Source organism: Sycon ciliatum, chromosome 1, assembly GCF_964019385.1.
Source record: "Sycon ciliatum chromosome 1, ocSycCili1.1, whole genome shotgun sequence".
NCBI classification, from domain to species: Eukaryota; Metazoa; Porifera; class Calcarea; order Leucosolenida; family Sycettidae; genus Sycon; species Sycon ciliatum.
In genome coordinates this window covers 36,968,400-36,994,077 of record NC_088643.1, presented here as the reverse complement: position 1 = coordinate 36,994,077, position 25,678 = coordinate 36,968,400, and the positions used below count along the sequence as shown (strand labels likewise).

At 46.6% G+C, this 25,678-nt stretch overlaps 2 protein-coding genes across 4 annotated transcripts in view; one reads left to right on the top strand and one right to left on the bottom strand.

Moving 5' to 3' along the window:
- LOC135824177 (major facilitator superfamily domain-containing protein 1-like) overlaps positions 1-1,597 on the bottom strand; it is a 41,064-nt gene extending 39,467 nt beyond the window's left edge. The window contains exon 1 of one of the 2 annotated variants that reach the window (XR_010554844.1): positions 1,255-1,597. Coding sequence is in view for 1 of the 2 variants with exons in the window: in XM_065336920.1 (XP_065192992.1) it covers positions 1,255-1,417 (163 nt within the window). In the remaining variant the exon portion in view is untranslated. The remainder of the gene's footprint in view (positions 1-1,254) is intronic. The other variant, XM_065336920.1, reaches the window with a different exon arrangement.
- On the top strand, positions 114-13,375 carry LOC135824195 (crt homolog 1-like). Of its 2 annotated transcripts, none has more exons than XM_065336936.1 (10): positions 114-545; positions 5,748-6,056; positions 6,337-6,476; positions 6,769-6,849; positions 7,203-7,388; positions 8,662-8,739; positions 9,150-9,491; positions 9,880-9,972; positions 10,778-10,873; positions 11,848-13,375. In XM_065336936.1, the coding sequence occupies exons 2-10, from the start codon at positions 5,849-5,851 to the stop codon at positions 12,061-12,063; spliced, it is 1,440 nt and encodes a 479-aa protein (XP_065193008.1). In that variant the 5' UTR covers positions 114-545; positions 5,748-5,848; the 3' UTR covers positions 12,064-13,375. The 2 variants fall into 2 exon arrangements, with proteins under 2 accessions (XP_065193008.1, XP_065193001.1); XM_065336929.1 differs by lacking the exon at positions 114-545 and adding an exon at positions 3,174-3,675.
- The last annotated feature ends 12,303 nt before the right edge of the window (positions 13,376-25,678 follow it).

Genomic DNA, 25,678 nt, shown 5'->3' with positions numbered 1-25,678 from the left:
CTTCGCACCCACTGGAATGCAATGACGTAGATCAGAAATTTAAATGAGCAGCGCGGTGGGTATGGATCAGAGACCCCAGTGTTGCCCACTCTGGGTGGTCACAAGGTATTCCGGTGGGTATGGATCAGAGACCCCAGTGTTGCCCACTCTAGGTGGTCACAAGCTACTCTTACCAGGAGTGGTAAGTGATGCTTTTTTTCTTTTCTTCCTCCGATTTCAAGCTGCTTATCGCGCATTTACTTGGAAGTACAAGAGCTCCAATCGTGTTTCATTCCAATTCAGCCCAGCAAAGGTAGTGCTTTGGAACAGAATACAGAGCACTGTAGCACATACAAATTGTTGTATGCTACATTGTACTCTTGTGGGCAGTTGCACAAGATGTGAAGTGGGTGTTCGACACTACTCCTTCAGCCATTCAGACCACTAGCTTGGTCAATCATGAGGCTGAGATAAGCGCTGCGTGCCTGTACCAGTGCTGCCTGAAACTTCCAGAATACAGTTAAAGTATGTGTGATGCAGAGGCTGCTGTACCTGCCAGAATACAGGTAAGGATGTACTTGAGAGGCTGCTGTACGCTGTATTGCCACTAATACTAGTGCCCCTCTCTTGAACTGCGCCCCCCCCCCCCCCCCCCCCACACACACACCTCTCTCCCCATCATCCATTTTGACATGTTCCGTTGAGCTCCATCGAGGTCATATCCTGCGGCTTGTGAAACTTTGGTCCCTACAGGAGTCGCGCGTCCAAGAGCGCTGTTTCCAAGGGGTTAGCCTAGGGCGTTCTCATTTTTCAGAAATCTGGCTGCGTTCTTGTAGCACGTTCTTAGAAACAATTTGTACTGGATCATATGTACTTCTCCCAAAAGCCGCCGGAAAACCAACACCGACGTTCTCAACTTTAGGCTGTGGCATCTTAGCATTTCAGGCTGGACGTTCTTCTCCACATTCTTCGGCACCCGACTCTACTGTACATGCTATGCTGCCCTATAAGGCGTTTGTGCCACAAGAAAATTCATGCGCACGCTGACGTCTCATGAACTCTGTATTCTGGAGAAAAAACCTAAGCCGCAAGCTTTTGCGCATGTCCTCTCGCTACTGCTAGTTGTGTACTACTGCCGTATCATCCTCAGGCGTGTCCAGGACTCTGTACATGAACAATGAATGTGTCAAACTTTACTTCAGACAGTTTCTTCTCTAGGTGTACAGTACTCAGCAAAAACTCAGACTCACTGAGCCAACTGCACTGTTCACTCACCGAATGATAAGAAGCACATGAACAACAACATAATATAGCGGTGAGGAGCACGGGCCGGGTGGCAGACAGCACTGCTGCCACAGCCACATAGGTTATCCTCATGGGTACCATTCAACAGGCGCTTCGTCTCCATCTTGTCCTCGTTCGGACTTTGAATACTCATAATACTAGTAGTTGTTGAGTGAAGAGAAGAAGACAAGTGAAAGCAGTCAAGGTATGGGGCTACGATGATTTGCACAACTGGGGTGCCCTCCAGCTACAGAATCCACCTTTGCCTGTAAGCAAACTATCAGTATGTGGCTATGCCTGACCACTGACTTGTCAAAGGAAAGATACATGTAATGCCAATTTTCAGAAATAATTCAGTGAGAAAATATTTCAAAAATAGATCGGAACAAAGCGTTCACATAATATGTACATGTCACACTGCACTGTTCAAAACGACAGAACGCGGCGCGCGCCGCGCGGCCCACCAACCACATGTCACATGACGTCAAGAGTTCATAACCCCGCGGTTATGATTCTTATGAACTCTTGATGACGTCAACAAACACATCAAGATCAAGATCAAACCAGGGAGTCGTAAAATACCCGGTATTTTACGACTCCCTAGGCATGCTGCATTGTACAGCTAGCGCGCAGTCGACTAGTCCGCGACTCCAGCTCCGCGGACTCGCTAGCTAGCATCAAGAGTCTTGCTAGCATGCAGCTAGCTGCACGTTGCATGCAGTGTTGGAGCGCGGAGGCCATGCCACCGCGCCGCCGAGACCTCGCTATACTATGCGCTAGTGCATGCCATGCCGTGCTAGTCACGGATCACGATACATAATGTACATGCATGCTACGTCATGTACATGCTTTTTTCTGTAGCTGCATCATCGCAGTGGAGCCAAGCAGGCTTTGGCCTCGTGTTCGCACAAACAAAAACCGGTACGGTACCGGTAACCTCTCTACTCTACATGTGTATACAGTCAGTTTCAAAAAGATTAGCAATCCTGGCGATCGCCCGGGGAGTTTGCCGTCTTACCGTATGCGCGCTCGAGAGCTGGCTGGAAAAACTCACTGTGAACTCGAAGAAATAATCCGCGCGAAAGCATGAAAAATGATAACTCACTCACGTCGGTACATGTACGTCTGGTTTACAACAAAACGAGTTCTTCCTCGTATCGACATGGAGTCAGAGAGGACATGTCGAAAGTGTGGTAAGTGTTGACGAGCGGGATGGGTCCCAATTCGTTTCGTGCCCAATTTCTTTGAGCTGCGATGCAATTTACTCTCACGATGTGACGAAAACGACATCGACACAGACTCATTCCCAAGGCCATGACTTGGCAAAGCTATCCGTGTGACTTCGACGACATTTTGAGAAAAGCAGACACCTGTGAAAGCTGATAGAAGACGGCGTTGACTCCTAAATTCAAATAAATTGGCGATCTTGAAATACTGAAATACATGTAATTCTCAAAGAGAAATCGATCGATCGATGTGCCGTTGTATTCAACAACACGTAGCTGCAGCGCAATGACTTCCGTGTTCACTCACACCGTTTCAGTGTTGTGGGTGTGTTCACATGGCGTGAAGCAGTCAAGTGTCAGTAAGTTCGGCAGGAAACGCGAGCTCCAACAACAACAAGTCGTTTGGCGCAGCCACCTTCTTTGGCTTGTACTTTTTGTACCAGCGTGATCACCAAAACTATGAAAAAAAAGTTTGACTTGAGGATAGTTTGGGATTTGAACTCACAACTTCATGGCCAGCAGACAGCATTCATAACCACAAGGCCAAAAAGGAAAGGATAAATCGTGGGTTTTGATAAAAAAATCGATACTGACATCCAGGGCAAATTGTAAACCATGGGAAAAGGCCGGAAACCTGGCCGAAATTCTAACTCCTTAACGGCTGGTCCAATTGTTCCGAAACCTTCACAGAACAATTTGCCGTGTCCTAACAAGCCATTCTATGTACTTTGTTGTCCAAATTTCCCTTATCTTCGTACTTTTTAAGACCAAAACCTGATTGCTAATCTTTTTGAAATGGACTATAGCTCTCCGCGGATCCGATCCCGTTCAACGACGATACACGCCTGCCACATAATGCGACTTGTCAAGAAGCTAGTAATGGCTGCGAGTCAAAGACTCTCTACAGTTGTAGCTCTCAGCGCTTGACAGTGTCTTGCCGAAGCTATGCTTGGGGGAATTGGTGGGATCTGATATGAATCACTACCCCGCTCCTGAAAGTCTATCTACTCTTGGTAGTAGCTGATCTGTGTTTCAAAACTTTTTTTCATGGAAAAAATCATAGTGGAAGAGACGTGTTGCCACGTACGTGGGTGATGTTTAGTTGATGAAGTAGCACTTACTGCCTCATCCTTTATGGAAGGGTTGTCCCGGACCGGTCTTCGTTGCCGCTTGCTCTTCAGATCAGGTGAGACTTTTGAGGGATGTTGTGTAGCTTATGAAGTTATGTCCGTGGTTTTCTGGCGAGCACAAGTGACACGACGTGCGGTAACATTTTTGTAGGTAACTGGTTGACTGCATGCATGCGTGACTGATTGATTGACTGCATGACCAGGCATGGTGACTGTATTGAGATTTTTGTCGGAAATCACCCTGCCCCGCCGTCCATATTTCATGCATGTATAATACCCAGACCTACTTTTATCCAACAGGCTTGGGCCAGCTCCTGAACTTCAGGCTGAAGGCTGGTACAGTATACTATAGAGTCCGTAAACAAGAGTATGCAACTGTGATCTCTTTTCTATGGGCCAGATGCGCGGTGCCAGGGCATAGTACCCCCTGCTCTCAACCAACACGCACAGCAACTGTCAGATACGTAATGGGTTATGATTAGTCTACTCCTGATTGCGATTGCTTTGCGTGTCGTGCGCGCGCGCGCGCGCCCGGAGAGACGCATTCATATCATTGCTGATCTACTTCTAGATACAAGGGCGTCGGAACCGCACCGGCCGGGGCGGCCATGGGGCGTTTATTTTTATTTTTTTAGCACACTGCAACAAAGTGCAATGATCTCAGCGCAGATGTGGCGAATCCTTGTCCCCGATCGTGGTTTGTTGCAGGATCAAAAGTCCATGTACTGTAAAAGCAGAAATTTTCGGTGGTGTTTTATTTTCGGTAATTTCGGTGCCGACAATTTTTACCGAAAATAAAACGCACCGAAAATTTCCGTACTACCGGTACTGTATACATTTTAGTACTAATACACTTACCTGGAAAACGGGTTTTACCGAAAATTTCCCTCCACCGAACCGCCGATTTTGGAGAATACCGAAAATATTACACCACCGAAAATTTCTGCTTTTAATACAGTGCACTGAAATGGCACCAAATGCCTGGGAATGCTTGCAATTGGCTTCAATTTTTGAATTTTTTCCCGGGGGAGGGTAATGTTTGTCCCCGATCGTAGCACCTTCTTGGTTTTTTGCAGAATCAAAAAGTCTTTCATTGTAGTTACCATACACTGAAATGGCACCAAATGCCCGGAATGCTTGCAATTGGCTTCAATTTTTGAAAGTTTTCCCGGGGGAGGACCCACGGACCCCCCTTTCATGGCCGCCCCACCTCCAAAGTCGGTGCGACGCGCCTGAGATACATCCATATGTACCGTATTGTACCTTATTCTCTTGAAGATTCTCTTTTTTGAAAAATGCAGATTTGAGTGTTTGTATCCTTTTGTGGACGCAGACAGACACCTTTGACATTGCGGGCTTTTTTTCTTCGCTTGATAGTTCAGTGCACTCCCTGGTTCAGTGGCTGTGCCTCCCGTCAGCACAATGTCGTAGTAATAATCTCAACGAATATTCTAACACAGTCTTTTTTGGTATTAGGAAGGAGAATTCAGAGATAAACATCACCGACTAGACGTTAGAGATAAGACAGAGATAAAAGACTCCAGAGACATGACAATGACCAAGGCACAAGATTATACCCTGACGGGGAAAACGGAGTACTTGTAGGAAAAAGTGATTGCTTTGCGGAGTACTAAGAAAAGTGGTCACCATTGCCAGATTACGTCGAAATCATAGTATGCCAAGTGGTCAGCATTTCTTCCAGAAAGGAGTGTACAAAGTGCTGACAATGAGCAGAATGAGGGGAAAGGGGCACCGTTGTGCGCGCATCTACAACAGATAACACGAATTCCACTGGCTGAATGATGTTGCGTTTTTGTTTTGTTTTGCTTGTTTCTTATCTTTATTCTCACGATGGCCTGTGGCCAATAAGAGGTTGTTGTTTGAATTCTTTATTCTCACGATGGCACCATCGCCAATAAGAGATGTTGTTGTTGTTGTTGTTGTTGTTGTTGAACATTGCACCTGTGGCTGGTGATTATGTTAGGCATTATGTATACAAAATGCTCTAGAGTCTGCTTTGTGCTATGCTGGTGCCGGGTGGTGCTGGGTCGGGGCGAGGAAGAGGATAAGGAAGCATGTCCTTGCTACATTGTACTTTTGCTTGTCTGGTTGGTTTAATTTACTGCAGGTTGTCACCCTAGCGAGGTAACGCTATCATTAACAGGCGATCAGAGCCGTCATTAGTACTTACTCACTCACGGTTGGTTACAGCCGTCAACAGCAAGCAAGATGGATCGGGTGTTGAAGATCATCTTTGAGTTCTGCACGGCTGTGATCATGTCATTGAGCTATGGCTTCATGATTACCTACCTTGTCCTATGGGGCCGCGCCATGCCAGAACATGCTTACTTCATGCTTCTCTTCGTGGCAGTGTTCACGACCATTGTGGCTCTGCTCGTGGCGTTGGCGAGAAAGATCTGGTTCATGGTGATGGGAGGTATGTGTTAAACACTGGCGTTCTGTGCAATGTTGAACCCTCTCTGGTCATATTTGATCCCCCCCCCCCCCCCCCCCTCCTTTTTGTGTGGGTGAGTTGGGTTGGTGGATGGTGATGCTTGTGTGTCTGCATGAGCACATGTCTACATGTAGTTGTGGAGTGATTACAGCCTTCTATTGCATTCATGTAGTGTATACCCGATGCATGTACATGTATATGGAGTAACCTTTTTGTTGACATATCTGTATTTCATGTTGGCGTAACTCACTTCTATTCCCAGGGCAAGATTGTCAAACGATGTCGCATCCCATCAACCGCACCTATATGAAATTCCCAGTTCCCCAGCTCATTGGCTTCTTGCTCATGCTGAACTATGTGACGGCTGGCTTCGGCAGCCCGCATGTATCTGGCATTTTGCAGGTAACTGAATGATTGTGTTGTGTTGCCTTAGGTTGTTTAGCACAGTGCAATATAAACACTACTTGTAAGTACCCAAGGGTAGGCAGATTGTCGTTTTGTTTTGTGTTTTTGTTTTTTTTTTAATTAATGTTTGCAATGCATACGTATTGACTCACTGCCGTTCCGTGTGTTCTGGAAACTCTAGAATGAAATAAAGCATTATATGCTCTTCCCTTTTCTCTCTGTACATTTATACAGTCTGTTCTTTTATCTGTGCTGCGTGCGTGTGTGTGTGTGTGTGTGTGGCCATTAGGCTATTCTAACGCAAGGCAGTATCCCCTTCACCATTGTCATGAGTTATGTATTGCTCAAGCGACGCTATACATGGCTTCAGGTTAGTCCAGTCACTTGCACTGCAGCTTATTTTGTTCTGTTATGCCAATGTTGTGCTGGCAAGCGTACGATATTGCAATGTGTGCGTGTAGTTTTCCTGTATATATTCGTTTCTAACTTATTCAGTTTGCATCAAGATGCTAGCTGCCGTAAAGGGCAAAACTGGGATACGTACATGTAATAAATCTATTGATTTCATGATTTTGTGACTCCCATTTAGTCAGTTTACGCCAAAACAACTCAGCTCCTGAACGAACTTGACCATTGCTTGATGAAGCAATAGCTTTATCTCGCAGGGCTGACCATTTGCTGATGTAAACTGTGCACATGTATGTGTCTGGGTATGTGTTTTAGTTGGGTGGCGCTGCTGTTGTGATTGGTGGCGCTTTACTGTCAATGGAGAAAGACTTCAAGTCCGGCTCGTGTGATCCATCATTGAACTCTACCAACGCCACTGACTTCATGTTGGAATGCCATGATGTTGAAGCTACTCTCATCGCAAAGAATGTGTCATCCATTTGTATTGGTGACTCCAACTCCGTGAGTACTGTCTGGTATTGAACAGTGTTATCATGTCATAGCTGCTCTCCTTATGCTGCTGCCTCACAGTCTAGTTGAAGTGTGTGTGTGTGTGTGTGTCCAATTTAAGTTAACCGTGGGCTTTGGACTCGGGTCCATCTACTTGGTCCGTTTCATCGCAATTGTCGCTTATCTATCGCAACTAAGAACAGGAGTTTTTTTACGGCTCTGTAAAATTTCCAATACGCATAGTGAAGAAGCATGATACAGGAGTCCTGTCCGCCACAAGAAATAAATTCAGGGATGGAATCTGATGAAGCAAGTCGAAGAAAGGAAGCAAGGTTACAAAAAATGTACAAAAGAAAACAGCGACGGAGCGCCTTCTTGCACTCACGCTTTAGTTTATCCGACTCTGGCTCTGTATCACTCGAGCTGATGCCACTTGAGCTGACATTCACTGGTGTGTATAGCTGCTGGCGTAGAGTATCTCTTGCTTTCTCCGCTTGGCGTGTAGCAGCGATGGGAAAGGAACAGTCGCGGCTGTCACTTTGGCACTTGGAGGAACGACGGGTTACGTGGGCAGAGTGACCCGTCTGTCACTACAGTACTGTGTGTTCAACAATGTTTTTGAATCAGGCACACATCCCTCTCCAGACAACTATCATACGCTCTGCTGGATACGCTGACCACGACTCTTGTACTGCCGCTGCCAGGTCGGACAATGTCTTCTTTGCCACCATCTCGCCATCAGTTTGCAGGCTTGCAAAGAATACCAGGTCATTGCAGTTCAAACATTGCAGATCAAACATTGCAGATCAAACAACTGAGCTGGCTGGCCTGGCCGTGACTGTCACGCTCTCCAGGTCAGGTTGTCGATTTCCCCTGCTACAGTTCCGGTCTTTGAGCTGCGCTTGGCTTTTCGCTGCAGTGAATGTGTGCATTCACTGCATGCAGTGCATTCACTGCAGCGAAAAGTTTCCCACTTTCCCATCAAAATTGTATGAATCGCGATGCCAATGGCGCTAGTCGCGATGTTTTTTTTCTTTCTGGTCTCCTTTGATCTTGCCATCACAACCTCCCAAACGAATGTGAGTTAGATATCGAGATTGGACTGGGTTTTACCTGTCAAAAGGTGCGCGGGAGATAAGCGACAATTGCGATGAAACGGACCAAGTAGGTATATGCTTGCCAATATCCACTGTTATTGGGTTACAATCTAACACACACATTCTGTTGTGCGCACCGGTACTGTGTGTTTCCTGTGTGTCCATGTGCATGTGTGTCACTTACACAGATTGCATGGGACTTCCTGTACTTTCTCTCTACGTTGCCTATTGGTCTGGTCAATATCATCAACGAATACTTCCTCCAGGTAACTGCATCCTGTGGTGTATCGCCTACTGCCTTCTACTGCCTACTACTGCCTACTACATCCTTCTATACTATACTCTACTGAATAGCGCTGTGCTGTGGATTGCATTGTACTGCTGAGGCTGGTATTTGCTATTCATACATTTTTTTTAAAGTACGCCACATAGTGATCCTTTGAGGATGGACTTGGTGTATCAGGGTAGGTCTACATATTCATACTTCAAGCATGTTTGCAAAGTTTTATTTTATAAAATTTCTGGCCATGACGTTTATTCTTCCCATCTTCTTTTTTTTCAAAGCTGTTGTCAGAGCAGTTGATCCTGTCTATGTTGCTCATGTCTTCTATCATCAGTGTATGCATACATTATATCATACTGTTCTGTGCTCTGCTCTGTGCTCGCTGTTATGTAGTATTCTAAAGGCAATGATGAGCGCCGTGCCAAAGCCGGCGAACTGAACATTGCCATTACCGTGGCTCTCAACAACATCTGGCTCTTCTTCTGGCTGCTGGTGGTGTTCTGGCTCAACTTGTTGCCTAACGTTGTACCGCAGTGTGCGGATGTTGGCCACAATGTCCATGTCTTGGGCGAGAACATGAAGGCTGCATTCCAGTGTACATTTGCTGGCCATGGTGGCTTCACTGGTAATGTGACTAACAGTACCTTGGATCTGCACTTCAAGGACCACTGCGACATAGCCATGACATACGTAGCACTGCTGGCTGTGGCAGCTTCGGTTCAAATGATTTTCCAGGTTAGTTTTGTCGATAGTTTCTGGTGTGTGCTGGCCCTGTGCATCAGTGCAATAGGTCCAGATGTACACGCACGCGCGCGCGCGCGCACACACACACACACACACGCACACACGGGCATGTGTACAAGAACTGGGGTGCCAGTGGTAGACACGCCTAAGGATTTGTTTTCAGTCCCGTAAGGGTGGTATTACTGTATCGCACTGTGGGTAGTTGGTGCAAGTAGTCACTGAAACTCTCCTACTGACTGTGCGTTGTTTAAACTCTCCTACTGACTGTGCATTGTCTGACTGTGTGTTGTCTGACTGTGTGTTGTCTGGCTGTGTGTTGTCTGACTGTGTGTTGTCTGGCTGTGTGTTGTCTGACTGTGCGTTGTTTTGTGTTCTACAGGCATACACTGTACAACAACAGAGTGCAACGTTCACAATGGCGTTGGTCACTCTTGGTCCCATGTTTGCCGTCTTCTTCCAGAACAGCAAAGGGGTAAGGAACAGTGATTTGCACACACATATACACGTGCACAGAGGGTGGTTGTGATGGGCGTGGGCGTGTGTTCTGGAATAAACACAAAGACGGTTTGAACTTTGAAGTATCGAGTTGAAGGTTAGATTTGAGCTCGCCGCCACCATACTTTCACTGTTGTGCATTCAGTACGAAAATCACCAAGTGTTCATGATTACAGTAGAGTCCCGATTATCCGCACCCCTCGTATCGGGGCGCAGGGCTGTCTCCAAGGCGTTCGGATGAGAAGTATGTTCGGATAAGGTAGCGGTCACACATCCATCTAAAACATTTTCATCATTTTCTCAATCTCGTCTTCAGTACCACAGGAACTAGACACACTTCAGCTCCTCTAAATGACACGTTTGGTGATTCATTTCGACTCACGCCTGTTGTGATACATCTTGTATAGTATACTGTTTGAATGGTGCTTCAGGTAGGAAAATTCAACAAACACTCATTTTAGTCCTTCAATTCAATGCAACAGGCAATGCGGATAATTGACGTTGGGATAATCAGCATTCTACTGTATACTACTTCAAGTAGTTTCTAGGTTTACTGGAAGTAGCACCAATATTTCCTGTGCCCAATTCCGGTCTGCCGAATTCTGCTGTTGCTCATGGTAGTATTGTGTGCGTGCGTGTGGGTATGTGTGGGTATGTGTGGCTGTGGGCATGTCTGTGTGGGTGAGTGGGTGCGTCTGTGTACGTGTGTGTGTGTGCATCTGTGCACGTGTTGTGTATGTGTTGGTGGGTGGGTGTGGTTTGTAACTGTCCAATGTTCATAGATCACTGGGGATTTCCATGAGGAGGTCAAGACACAGTTTACAGCTTTCATGACTGCTGGCTTAGTTGTGGTATTGCTTGGTATTCTCCTCTATAAGGTAAGATTGCCCTGCATCACCACTGTCTATTTTGCTGCTGCTGCTGCCGCTGCTCTTAGTTGGTTTTGGTTCGGGTTCTGGTTCTGAGTTTAATGTTCTCGTAATGCTCTGTGCATGCCATTCATTGTCCCTGCTGTTTCTGAGACAGTTAGGTTTGCAATGTAAGATACAAAAACGTCCAGTGGTGTTTACGCAGAGCTGTCCGCAAGGAAATCCGGAATGTACGTTTCATTCCAAATGTCATACTTCAGTACTTCAATGAAGTTTTACAGCTGTACACTGTACTGTAAGACATGTATATAACGAGGAAGCAAATCTAACGTTTTAACGGATGACATTTCTTCGTTGTAATAAGATCCGTTGAGGCCGTACTGCTTCATATATGCTGTGTGTGGATATGACAGAATACTGAAAGATCGTTAGCATATCTTTTTGGACAATCGTTAAATTTGCGACTCGTTATAATAACATGTCTTACAGTAGTTGGTGATTGTATTGACCTTAGTACGGGCGTGATGCTGACCTCCCTGGTCAAGAACTATTCATTCCAGAGTTTGTCTGGACACCTTGATCTCGTTCTAACCGACATCGCCGATCTTTGGTACCCCGTACAGGTAGAGAATATGTGTCCTACCATTGGACATACCCCATACCCCATACTGGGCCATAGAGATTAACTGATTTTTATGTACGCAAACACTGCCAGAAAAGCGCGAGGGCCTGTGAGCGCAGTCCCTCTTTTTGCTTGACGACGACTTTGATGAAAGATCCCGATACTAGTACCAACAATATTAAAGTGCGAATCGAGAAATGAATGGCTTGGATCCTCTTTGCTAGATTGCAAAACCATGTGATGTGGTGATGACCAATGCACGCGTCCACTCCGTGCTCTATCTCTGTGCAGTGTGTACTCATTTTGTCATTCAATCTATGCTCTTTCTCTATGCTGTGTCTGCTTGTGTGGTCCCCGATAGACCCCGGAGGTGCTAAGATTTGCTGGTGTTGCATCTAGCCAGCACCCTATCGAGACGGACGATTCTGAGTCATGGATTCACAAACGTCTAAGCCGTGTGCTAAAGTACTATATACGTGAGGCACTGCGTACGTACACGGACAGTGGCAAAGGTGAAGTACAGGCCCTGCAAGACACAGCGTCGCCAGACGATGGACCACCAGGCTGTTGTCTCTAGTACACGTACCCACGAATTAACACACTGCTGTGTGTGTGTGTGTACGTGTGTGTGTACGTGTGTGTGCGCGCGCGCGTGGGTGTGTGTGTACGTGTGTGTGTGTGCGTGGGTGTGTGTACGTGTGTGTGTGTGCGTGTGTGTACGTGTGTGTGTGCGTGTGTGTGTGTGTGTCTGGTCCTAGAATGTTTTGTTGACATGCTGAGACGTACACAGTCCGGACGCATCGTTGATTACTCATAAACCACACCATTGCTGACAGTATTATTCTGCATGCGCACTGCCCCATTCTCAATTTCACTTTGCCTCGACAAGCAACAGGCACCAGGGACTGATTCTGTGTCTCCCCTTGCCCTGGCTTGGCATGACCAATATATAATAAAAAGAAACGTTCTAATACTGCACCACATTGCACCATTGCTTTGTGCTGACATCTGCCTGCAATGCACACACTCCATGAGCCTGGTTGCTTTCTACCTCACTGCAATGTACACACTCCATGAGCCTGGTTGCTTTCTACCTCACTGCAATGCACACACTCCATGAGCCTGGTTGCTTTCTACCTCACTGCAATGTACACACTCCATGAGCCTGGTTTTGCTTTCTACCTCACTGCAATGCACACACTCCATGAGCTGCTGGTTGCTTTCTACCTCACTCGTCACCGTCACACACGTACACGTGGGCTTGTCTTTCTTTCTTCTTCTTCTTTTTCTATGAAAATCAAGAGCGTATTCTCAGGCCTTGGATACGTTAATTTTACCAACAGTATGCGCTTGTGGTTTCTATGACTCGAATTAAAAAACGTCTTGACAGTACAGTATGCAGTTTCTACACACCTTGTTCTGTGTATCTCGTAGATATTCCGCATGAAACATTTTCTCCACGATCCCTGATCATGTAGCACTCTAGACCTTTCCTCTGACAATCCATCATTCTATTTGCAAAGTTTGAAATTTCCCCGTTTATCTTACATTGTGTTCCTTTTCGAACTCAAGCTACATGACAAGAAACAGTTGTCAGTCAATGTAGTATTCGTTGAATCGTTTGGTATAAGTTTTGATGCTTCTTGGAATCTTTCTGCGGGGAAAAAAAAATGAAAACTTGGCTCTCCGCACACTATTCAAGTTCTCTCTATCTCTCTTTGCCTTCTTTCTTGTTTTGATTCTTTTGTTTCAAGTTTTAATATTGGACTGTGGCGGACATGATTAGTTCTACCGTATTATCATTATTATTATTATTATTTCTTATTAAACGTCAAATATTGTTGTCCAAAAGACCAAAACAAGTGAAAAACAAAGGGTATGCTCGGTAATTGGATGAATCTGGTGTTTGGGGGTGCACATGGTGCATGCGTGTCTGATTTCCACCTTTTGCTTGATATTGCACGGATAAAGTTTACATGTCGATTCAACTTGTCCTATTGATTGCGGTTCTAAGAAAGGAAAATTTGGATGTATTGTGGAGAGACAGAGAAAGACACAGACACAGACGTACTGCTACTAGACACAGACAGGGGGAGCAGGGCTGTGTAGCAGGGCTGTGAACCAGAGCTGTAAAGTAGGGATGTGAAGCAGCGCTGTGGCGCAGGGTTGTGAAGTGAGGTTGTGAAGCAGGTTGGTGAAGCAGGGCTGAAAAGCAGAGCTGTTGAGCAGGGCTGTAAAGCAGGGCTGTGAAGGTGCCATTCAAGCCCTAGGGCCTGAATGGCAGGGCATGATCAGAGGTTCATGCCCTGCCTGTGAGCGCTCTGATTGGCTCAATCCGTGGCAAGTGTGAAGCAGGGTTGTGAACTGAGGTTGTAAAGCAGGGTTGTGAAACAGGTTGGTGAAGCAGGGCTGTAAAGCACAGCTAGCTGTGGAGCAGGGCTGTGAAGCAGAGCTGTCACGGAAGCAAGGTTGTAAAGCAGGGCTGTGGAGCAGGGCTGTGAGAGCTGTGAAGCCAGATTGTAAAGCAGGGTTGACTTGTGGAGCAGGGCTGTGAAGCAGAGCTGTGGCAAAGCTGTGAAGCAGGGCTGTAAAGCACAGCTGTGGAGCAGGGCTGTGAAGCACAGCTATGAAGCAGAGCTGTGAAGCAAGGTTGTAAAGCAGGGCTGTGGAGCAGGGCTGTGCAGCAGAGCTGTGAAGCCAGATTGTAAAGCAGGGCTGTGAAGCAGAGCTGTGGCAAAGCTGTGAAGCAGGGCTGTGGAGCAGAGCCATGAAGCAGAGCTGAGAAGCAAGGTTATAAAAAGCAGGGCTGTGGAGCAGGTCTGTGCTGCGTGACGGCAGAGCTGTAAAGCAGGGCTGTGAAGCAGGGCTGCAGCGCTGTAGAGCAGGGCTGTGAAGCAGGGCTGCAGCGCTGTAGAGCAGGGCCGTCGGAAGCAGGGCTGTGAAGCAGAGTTGTAACGCAGGACTGTGAAGCAGAGCTATGATCGCCCCTACTCCCCTTTCTGTTTGTCTTCTTGTCCAGTGTCATTTCAGTTGTCCTCTTCCCCGGATTACTGTTAGTAGGGCTGTGTTTGCTAGTAAAAAATAAAAAATATAAATATAAAAATGAAGCAGAGCTGTGAAGCAAGGTTGTAAAGCAGGGCTGTGGAGCAGGGCTGTGCAGCAGAGCTGTAATGCAGAGCTGTGGAACAGGGCTGTGAAGCAGGGCTTTGGAGCAGGACTGTTGAGCCTTCTATTCCATACTCTTTGTAGTTGTACTTCTGTACTGTTGAGCTATCCGAATTCAAATAAACACTAAAAAAATCATAATAAACCATGAAAGCATGCTGTGGAGAAAGGGCTGTGAAGCAGGGCTCAGTTATGAAAGCAAACATTTTGTCTTATCAGTGTTCTTCCTAATGAGGTTTCTCTGTACTTGCAAGTGGCCATATTAAAGTACAAGAAAATGCTACACAAGTACCCCCATACCAAGGTGTCCGTGCATACCGTAGAAATGGAAAAGAGAAAACATTTATTTATTTACTTCTTCTATTCATTAGTTGGCTTCTTTTGTAAAAAGATTTTTTTATTGCCAAATTCGAGTTACCTTTGAAAATTATCATGTTCAACTGTCTTCGTAATCGTCATACTCGTCCAACTGATGTCACCCTCACCCTGCGAATAATCAGCTCATCTCTCCCGTAGCTCCACTTCTCCTTCCATCATGACCGAACATCAATTATACTTCAATTTCAATAAGGGGAAGTTAAGGCAAAAATTAAAATTTCACCAGTTGTAGTCTTCGGGGTGCTGAGTCGAATGGTCGTGGTCCGAGGAAGCTGAGACGCTCCCTTCCTACTTGAATCCCAATCGAACTCGCGCACTTCCACCGAAACTGGGTGACTGCGCCCTACTAGATGGGGATTTGTATGCAAAATGTCATATCACTAAAAGCGCCATTTCGCTCGTCGCTCAGTCGACTGGTTTTGGTCCGAAAAGGCTGCGATGCAGCGTTCCTCCTTTATTCCCAATCGAACATGGTTGAACAAGCGGTCACGTGCTCCTGCGTACGCCAGTCACCTGGTCACCGTGCCTGCAGGGTACAACTAATTACTTACTAGCCTGCTTGACCTTTTTTGGGTGCAGTCCTGTCACTCGAGTTGAACTCGAGTTGAACCTTGGTGTGAAAGTTGTCGCCTGCTGGCGTGGTGACCAGCTGATTTGGGCACCCAGGAGCACGTGACCGCTTGTTCAACCATGTTCGATTGGGAATAAAGGAGGAACGCTGCATCGCAGCCTTTTCGGACCAAAACCAGTCGACTCAGCGTCCAAAAGACTACAACATATGGGCCAATCGCGGTCATCCGCGCTTTTATAAGAACGAAATGGCGCTTTCAGTGGCATTTTGCATACAAATCCCCATCTAGTAGGGCGCAGTCACCCAGTTTCGGTGGAAGTGCGCGAGTTCGATTGGGATTCAAGTAGGAAGGGAGCGTCTCAGCTTTCTCGGACCAAGACCATTCGACTCAGCACCCCAAAGACTACAACTGGTGAAATTTTAATTTTTGCCTTAACTTCCCCTTTAATAGAACAATATCCCTAGCCTGCACAGTCATCTGGTCATGGCTGCAAAAATCCAGACGGACCAGAGGTCACGACTTCGTAACATGCATAATGTAGATCTACATGTTCGCGGAGTTTTGCGGACTACCCGGCGTCACTATCTCGTCCGCCCCAGGATACCTGATAAAGGCTGATTCATTCGCATCTTCTGCTACATCATACATGTCCTGTGTCCGTGTGAGAAAGAACTTTGAAGAAGACGAGTTCAAGCATACAATAATGTATTGCCATGATTTCTACCCTGCTTTTCATTGAAAACACTATTTGCATGACCTCCGAACCCTTTACTTGTACCATGCAGACCACCAGAACTGATCAGGTGCATTGTACACAATTGTGTAGCCTACATACATGTACTAAAACTGTGGTACAATCATGTAGTTATGCTCCTACCTTCGAAAGGATGCCAAATTTAATTATGCTCCAAATTTTGAACCACCAAATGATGCCAATAATTATGCCGGCATAATCCGCCGGTGCCTACCATGCGCTTGTAATTGTATGTGTAATAAAGGTCTGTCTGTGTCCTAAACAACGGTGTTATCACAATGCTTAGCAGTGATCAGCTCCCGGAAGTTTCACCAATAGTGTTCACATAACAAAAAGCGCATGGGCTTATAATTGGGGGGTGCGCAGACATAAGCACAATCATTAGTCATGCGGCTATCATGGTTATATGTGCGGAAGTACAGTAAGCAGAGCTGTAAAGCAGGGCTGTGGAGCAGGGCCGGCTGTGGAGCAGGGCTGTGGAGCAGGGCTGTGGAGCAGGGCTGTGGAGCAGGGCCGGCTGTGGAGCAGGGCTGTGGAGCAGGGCTGTGGAGCAGGGCTGTGGAGCAGGGCTGTGGAGCAGGGCTGTGGAGCAGGGCTGTGGAGCAGGGCTGTGGAGCAGGGCTGTGGAGCAGGGCTGTGGAGCAGGGCTGTGGAGCAGGGCTGTGGAGCAGGGCTGTAAAGCAGGGCTGTGGAGCAGAGCTGTGAAGCACGGCTGTGAAGCAGAGTTGTGAGCAGGGTTGTGATTCTTGTGAAGCAGGTTGGTGAGTAGGCACCGCCGGATTATGCACGCGAAATCAAGGAATTATGCTTTCATGGATTCTTGCATTATGCTCGTAAAATCCTCATATTATGCTTTGGCACCCGGGGATATATATTCACTTTGTTGTACTTATGGAGCCTCAAAGTTCGGGAAATTGTGCCTTTTTCGTACTTGCAAGTTGCAAGTGGCCATAAGTACAAGAAAATACATGTACTTGTACATAAGTATCCCCATACCAAGGGCAAGGTGTCCATGCATGTAAGTGGTCAACATGGAAAAGAGAAAACCATAATTATTAATTTACTTCTTCTATTCATTACTTGATTTCTTTTGTACTTCAGTAAAAATATTATTTCATTGCCAAATTAGTTTGAGTTACCTTTGAAAATTATCATGTTCAACTGTCTTCGTAATCATCATACTCGTCCATCCGATGTCACCCTGGGCCTCACCCTGCGAATAATCAGCTCATCTCTCCCTAGCTCCACGTCTCCTTCCATCATGACCGAACATCATCTATACTGGCATCAATTTAGAGCAATATCCGTAGCCTGCAGTCATATCATGGCTGCTAAAATCCAGACTGGTCATGACTTCGTAACATGCATAATGTACAAATGTAATGTACATGTACCGGTACATGTACACGGAGTTTTGCGGACTACCCGCCACTACATGTAGAGGAGACGGCTCGATACCGGGACGTTTTGACAGCCAAATTTGTATAGACCCAAACAGATCATCAGCGTTGATTTTTCACTCGAAATATGTTTGTGGAAGGAAACTGGCATGTTGAAGTTTGCTCTGGGGCCAGAGTCAATCGAACTGAGCCACTCCTTTGTGTTGACCCATTGCCTCCAAGTTGCCCAATTTTTCGCTTCAAAAAAGTTCAAATCAGAGGTGGCTCCAAACCGGACACGTTTTAGAGTGCACGTCAAATTCACTCTGGGTCTGAAATTAGGTAATTGCTATCGCTCCACGACGGCCAGTATAGAGTAACAATAAGCCTTGTGTGTGCTTCCATTAGTTTTGATTGGTATGCGGTGCTTTATTGGCGAGAGGCGAGCCGCTGTTTACCTGCGACAAGAAGTTGATTTTTCGAAAGTCGTAAAACTCAAGTCGCAGTGCGAAGCAACACGTCAAAAACTCACCTGCTTGATATGGCGCTTCTGGTCATCGCAGAGCCATGAAATTTTGGCTCGGAGTATAACACATAGTAGTCTCACTGTGACATATGTTTTCTAATCAAAATACCAAGAGAGAAAGTGAATATTGAGTCCGTTCCGGTTTGCAACCGGTGTCCTATTTGAAACCGTCCCCTCTACATGTACATGTATCTCGTCCGCCCCGGGATACCTGATGAAAGCTGATTCACTCGCATCTTCTGCTACATGTACTGTGTCAGTGTGAGAAAGAACTTTGAAGAAGACGAGTTCGAGCATACAATAATGCATTGCCATGATTTCTACCCTTCATGCCTGCTTTTCATTGAAAACACTATCTGCATGACCTCCGAACCCTTTGCCATGCAGACCACCAGCACTGATCAGGTGCATTGTACACAGTTGTATAGCCTACATACTAGAACTGTGGTACATGTATACTCGTGTAGTTATCATGGTTATGCTCCTACCTCCGAGAGGATGCCAAATTAAGGGTGCGTTCTTATATTCTCTGGCTTCTAGAAGAAGAAGAAAAGAGAAGTCGAAGAAACTGGGATTACTCAAGAACGGGTCTCGAAGAATTCCGAGATATTTTCCACATGTCAAGCAAAATGAAGCGTCAAAGGGGCCGCGATCTTGGGTGATGAATGTATGTGCGTATGCGAAAAGGGAAATGCGTACACTCATGCTGAACACGTGGCTTTTAGTCGTAGTTCGCATGCGCTGATCCCAAACCGCGGGAATCTCCAAGTAATTAGTTTCAACCACCTCTGAAGCTTGGAGAGCTTGGAGAGCTTTGGAGAGCCTCCTAAAAGTCGGAGAGGATATAAGAACAGTTCTCGAACTTTTCGGAGAGTCTCCAACTTTTCCGAGAGGATTTAAGAACGCACCCTAATTATGCTCCAAATTTTCAACCATCAAATTATGCCAATAATTATGCCGGCATAATCCGCCGGTGCCTATTGGTGAGGCAGGGCTGTAAAGCAGGGCTGTGAAGCAGGGTTGTGAATCATTCATGCACACTTTACAGCTTTCAAAGCATTCGTCTAGGAATCTGTTGAGTTTCTCGATGATCTTGATAGTTCTTGTACTAAGCTTGAAGTCGACCAAGTTGGTGTTTGATTACTGTACTGCTTGATGTCTGGATTCCAATTTTTTCTATTTTTTCTTCTTTTCTTTTCTTTTCCTTTCCACTTACTCCCGTTATCGGCCCTCTTAAGAGTTGTGTAGATCACTGTTGAGGCATCCGATGGTAAATAAAATAAATACTACTACTACATACTTTACATAGTAAAGAGTCGGCGTGGAAAAAGCAATTTTATTAGCCATAAAGAGTATAATAGATGCAGACATGGCCAGACAACAACGAGTTCATGGAATTTTTAAGGATTTTTATGTTATTCAAAATCGACTACTACTACTACTAATCTTTTACACAACCTGGTGACATCTGCCTTGAGTTTCTTTGGATTAGACTTTTTCAAATTTTCATTTTGATTTCATCGTTGAGTTTTCATCCTTTGTATCTTTGATGTTCTTCCTTCTGTCCATGTCGTATTGTTTGTATAAACTATAAACCCGTTTTGACCAGGGTTGTGAAGCAAGGTTGTAAGCAGGGTTGTGAAGCAGGGCTGTAAACTAGTACTTGTAAAGCAGGGCTGTGGAGCAGCAGGGATGTGATGCAGGGCTGTGGAGCAGAGCTGTGAAGCAAGGCTGTGCAGCAGGGTTATGAAGCAGGGCTGTGAAGCAGGTTGGTGAAGCAGGGCTGTAAAGCAGGGCTATGGAGCAGGGCTGTAAAGCAGGGCTGTGGAGCAGAGCTGTGAAGCAGGGAAGACAGAGTGCCAGTGATGTACAGAAAGAGCTGTGACTGTGAGATACCCGGTACCCCCTCCATAATATCAAGAGTACATAACCCACGTCAAGCTACGTCTGTGGTGCCACCTTTGCACCATGGCCGATAGTTCGGCTTACTAAAGTTCGTAGCTGTGCTGATGAGGCCTAAATGGCCGAAATACAGCATTGGATATTACGCTCCTCGGCATTCGTCTTGTTAATTAATTGCTGAGCACTCCTGCCCCGCATTGGTACAAGTAGGCTGCTTTAGTTTAGGGCTGTTGCGTTATGCACGCTCGCTACTTTTCGTAGCTGCACTGATGAGGCCCAGATCGCCGAAACACCTAGCTGTCTACAGGATTGGGTAACCCACGGGGTTATGTAGTCCTGATTTGGTCAAGAGTAAAGAAGGTGGGGGTATCGGGAGCTTATAATGTTATAAATTATAATACCCTCGATTATTGTGTGTAGGGTCCCCCCCCCCTGGCTGGTGCAAGCAACCCCGGTGTCAAACACGTAACGTCGGTTCAGCATTTCCAGTTTCCACAGCCTAGACTGCTGTGAGTGTGACGCACCTGGGACGGAAGTAACCAATGCCAATGCCATGGAAGAAATGGAGCAAGATCTAAACCGCATGGAGATACGGTCCTCTGCGTCACAGATATTCCATCATTTCCGCGCCGCCGCCGCTCCAGCAGCGGCACGCTGGGAATGAACGAACGGAGGCTCTACTCAGACTTCAGAGTGAGTCAGAGGGGAGGGGGTCAATTACGTGCTGTGCTGAGCAGGTCGTCGTCAAGGGCAAGAGGAGTCTTCCGGCAAGTACCGACACAGTGACAGTGTTGCACGGGTTACGGGGTAGTGCTGTTTCCTGAAGCACACACTAACGCTATACACTACTAGCATTAATACAGTACGACCGTACGGGTATGCGAGGTCACCAGCAACCGTTGCTCACTGAGCTCAACCCTGCACACAGTTTCTATCAATCTGAGTCTGAGCGAGACTCGGCACTACACCCGTCAAAAGGGCCGCATTGATGCTATCACTTACACCCAGCCGTGGTAATCCTACACCTTCAGCCTGTTATAGGCAGCGCTAGCTCGTCCTTAGTAGAAGAGGCGTCAGCAGTCTACACTAGAGTATAAAAACTTTATCAACAAGCAGACATCCGTCCGGGCGCGCAAGCCTGCAGGTTGCCACATCCGTCCAGGCCGTCCAGGCAGTACAAGTAGACATGACATAATGTATGATTGTACTTCAGTATGCTTGCGATGCACACAATTATGTACATCACAGCGAACCTTACACTGAGAATACTGTTCGATGCAGTACTGACTACTGAAAATGTACTTCAGTAGAACCTGTACAAGAGTACGTCCCAGTCCTGGTCATGGGTTGGTTGGTGCTGTCGATGAGAGCCAAATGACTGAAATGAGTCGACGAAAACCAAGCTAAATCTTCACCTGATCATGATTGTGAATCGATACCTTTGTCTTGTTCCACTCTATCACCCAATGTGTGGATGTGTGGAGGATCACGATGAAATCATTACATCAAGTCCCTTTCTCCTCCCTTCCCAGCTTCTACCAAGAGTACACAACGGGTTGGAGGGGGGTCACATCGATCTGATCAAAATCATGCAGTATCTATCCTATTCCGTCGATACGATACATCCGTCGAGGCATCATGCTGTCAGTTCGCGTATATGTATGTATCTGCAGGATCGATGGGATAAAAATCATAATAATAATGCTAGCAAACTGAAAGTGAAACCGGTGGAAATCGCGGCTTAGCTGGTGGAAATCGCGGCTTAGCTTGGCTACATTGTCATTAGTTTTAGCGGGAGTAAGACTATGATAGGCAAAGTCACACTAGACGGATTGCACGCTTCCCGAACCCATCGCTCCATCACACATTGATACTGATACAGACTGTTCGTGCAGCCACCCGATGATCAAGTCGTGAGGCCGTGGTCAAAGACGTAGACAAGCTGTTCAAAATCTATTAGACGTAGCATGAAACTCTGAGTCACAACCAAAAAGGCACTTACTTTCGAGTTTCCTTTGTGTAACTCTTGTGTAGAATCTAGTACTTGAAGTAGATACTCCTTCCCGGCGTCGCCAAAGTTGACTCCGAGCCTTGTACTTGCGGCAGGTCTCGGTCAGGGGGCCAGCCCACCGGCATCAAGTACACAGAGTGCCTACAAAGACTCAGGCTACAAGCCCGCCACCACATGCCGAGGCTCTCTTCATCCAACGAGTAGCGTGATGGTTACGTCCTGTTCGCTGTTTGCGTGGACAATAGCATACCACACACGCACACACACACACGCGCGCGCGCACGTACGTACACACACAATACGTTTGCGGTAGTGTAACAATAAATACACATGAGCATTTCACAGCCATGGCAAGAGCATCCGTACACCCATGCATTGGCTTGTCAACACTGACAACAGACATCCACCACACCACCACCACTGCACTCTCCGGCCGATCCGCCCTTGCCCGATCTCCAACTAAACAGGTTGAAGTGAAGTCGACTGATCAACATCCGGATGACGTGAGAAAGGTCTGCAGGGAAACGGAAATGACTGACAGTGACCTGCGCTGCCGCGCATGCCGTTACACGGTACAGCTTGTCCAAACCGTGATCACGTGATTACGCACTAACAGCAACAGGTGACTACACGCTTGTGACCAATCGTAACTCAGCAGCAATGGACGATTGAGTCAACGCAAGCGAATGTGCTGCGTAACTCCGCAGCAATGGACGATTGAGTCAACGCAAGCGAATGTGCTGCGAGATCGAAATACACATCAGAGGTGCATGTAGAGTAATTGGCGTATTATAATTTATTGTTGTTAACCGTGTTTGTCCGTTACACCTCCGATTGCTCGCTTCGTACTTGTCTTGAGCGAATACGCGACGAAGTCGTGTCTCTTTCTCTTTCACTCTCTCTCTCTCTCTCTCTCTCTCTCTCTCTCTCTCTCTCTCTCTCTCTCTCTCTCTCTCTCTCTCTCTCTCTCTCTCTCTCTCTCACACACACACACACACACACACACACACACGCGCGCGCGCGCGCGCGCGCGCGCTGTGGAACAACGACACGAAATTGCCGAGCTCACTGTGGGCACTTTTGCGTGCCTGAGTCATGACGAGTGTGTCTCATTACAACCCCCAACCAACTGAATACAGTAGTGCGGGATATTCCAGTATGGAGTTACATACAGTTCTGAGTGTCCATCAACAATATAAACGTGTGCCTGCTATAGTCATTACACTTCCATGTCCGCGGACGACATGTTTCCTTCTCACTGATCTAAAACACTCCGAGATACACATTGTGCAACCTCCGCCTGGGCCTGGGGTGGGGCGCTAAGTTTTCCTCCACATACATGTAGGATAATACTAGTACTAGTGCACAGACTAGACTGTCAGTGATAATAGTCATCTGACATCATAACACTAGAAAGAAACCTGTATTACCAGGATCAAGTTAGTTAGTACGGCTCGTGCTGGTAATGGGAAGAGTGAGAGAGGACATTGCGCTCTTATCATGCAAAGGACACAAACACTGTCTGCGCTGCAAGCCAACTCTATCCAAAGCATGCAGTGACGAATGGCGTACATGTAGTCTGCGATAAGCACAATGTCGTGCATAAGGAACGATGCCAGTCCTATACCGACCTGCGTGAAACAAATAGCAAGCATGCGTTTAAATCAATGGCGTCTAGCCTCATTCTATCATCCATATGCTCCTGTAGTAGCTCACACTGTACCCCATCGTGACCCCATCCCTCTGCAATGTGTTGGTTTCCTTACTTGCTAGACTGATTTTACTAGTATATGATTCTGGACTGATTTGAATCATATTATCTTCCTTATTGGCCATGGGCCATCGTGGAAATAAAGAATAATAATACCTCTGTGCGCTCTTCAGCCGACTATCTACCGAAGGTAGTAGCTACTGAGCTAGTCGGCTGGAGGCTGGAGGGCGCACGGAGGTGAGGAGTAGAGAAACATCGTATTATTATGTATATTTTTGAAAAGCCGAATTGTACTGCTCACCACTTGATAGAGGTTCTTGTCGTGGGTGATATGGCCTGGATATTCTCCAGGGTGGCGAATCGCCTACATCATGATTGGTGACACAGTTACTAGTAGTGTTTGCAGCAACTGGGCGCCTGGGACATGATATCATGATGCAGAGCAGTCCAGAGTACTAGTAGCAACTGGGCGCCTGGGACATGATGCAGAGCAGTCCAGAGTACTAGTAGCCATCAAATTGAAACTGAATTACAACTGCTCATTCGTATCAAGAGCAGGACTTCGAAGTACATAACTCTTGTTCATGTCCATGCACATAACTACAATGCTGTTACCGGTATGTAAACTCCTGCTACATGTATTGGCCTAGCATTACTACTACTACTGGCACAGCTAAACCCAACATACCTGCCTGGTCCGTGGCAGCCATGAAAGCTGATAAGACCCGTCGTTTTCATGGCTCCTTGACCAGTGCTACGTGGTAGCTAGGGACGCGGTCCTGTTTATCCGGCGGTGTCGTTGAAGAGGCGGCGCGGTGCTAGAATTCTTTTTCGCGGTGTTTATGCCTTCGCGTATGTGTAATCGTGTGCTACATGTTCTTCACTTGAATTTCAAAGGAGCATTTGGCATTGTTCTCAGCGCTCGGAGACTTACGTGTACAGTAATGTGATGTACATGTACTGCATTCTAGTATCCTGTGCTCACCTTAGAGTCACAACCAGGGAGTAGTATTGTACTACTCCCTGGTCACAACCAGGGAGAAGTACAAGAATGATATTGTTCTACTCCCTACTCACAACTAGCCAGTTCAAGGCAGTTGTTATTTGTAACGCATCCATCATGCCACAACGGTCAGACTATTCAGTGATGATCCGCCTTTCTTCCCAATATCCATAGCTCGGCCCTTCCTCTTGTGCACTCCCGTACCCAGTAGCTTGCATGTACCGTACCGGTAATCCCGAATAGTCATTCGGTATGCTGTACTTATTTATAATACGTGTACAATGTACAATAGTTACTGATACACATGTACATGAGTGTCAATGAGAAGGAAGAAGAATCATTGCTATCACTGTATTCATATTACGCCTGGTCTAGGAAGTTGAAATGGGAAACGTCTATGAGTCTGACTGTAGTAATACCCGTTCGTGCTGCTCTACCCAGGGCTTGCAAGGAATATGATGGTTTGCGAATGAGGTCGGGTCACGTCGCTATGACCTTCAGAAGGTCCTGCACGTTCTGTGGGGCTGTGGGGCTGTGGGGCTTGGATACATTGCGTTTCTAGTCTGAGCCACAGGGTTAGGCTGGAACCTAGGGTTACCTGGTCACAACAACACAATAACACAATAACTCTAAGCAGTGACCAAGCAGCGATGGTAACTACGACTAGATATAGACTGTACGATACATACACGTGCACAGACACAGGTTGAACGATACATACACGTGCACAGACACAGGTTGAACGATACATACACGTGCACAGACACAGGTTGAAGCCGAGGAACGAGATT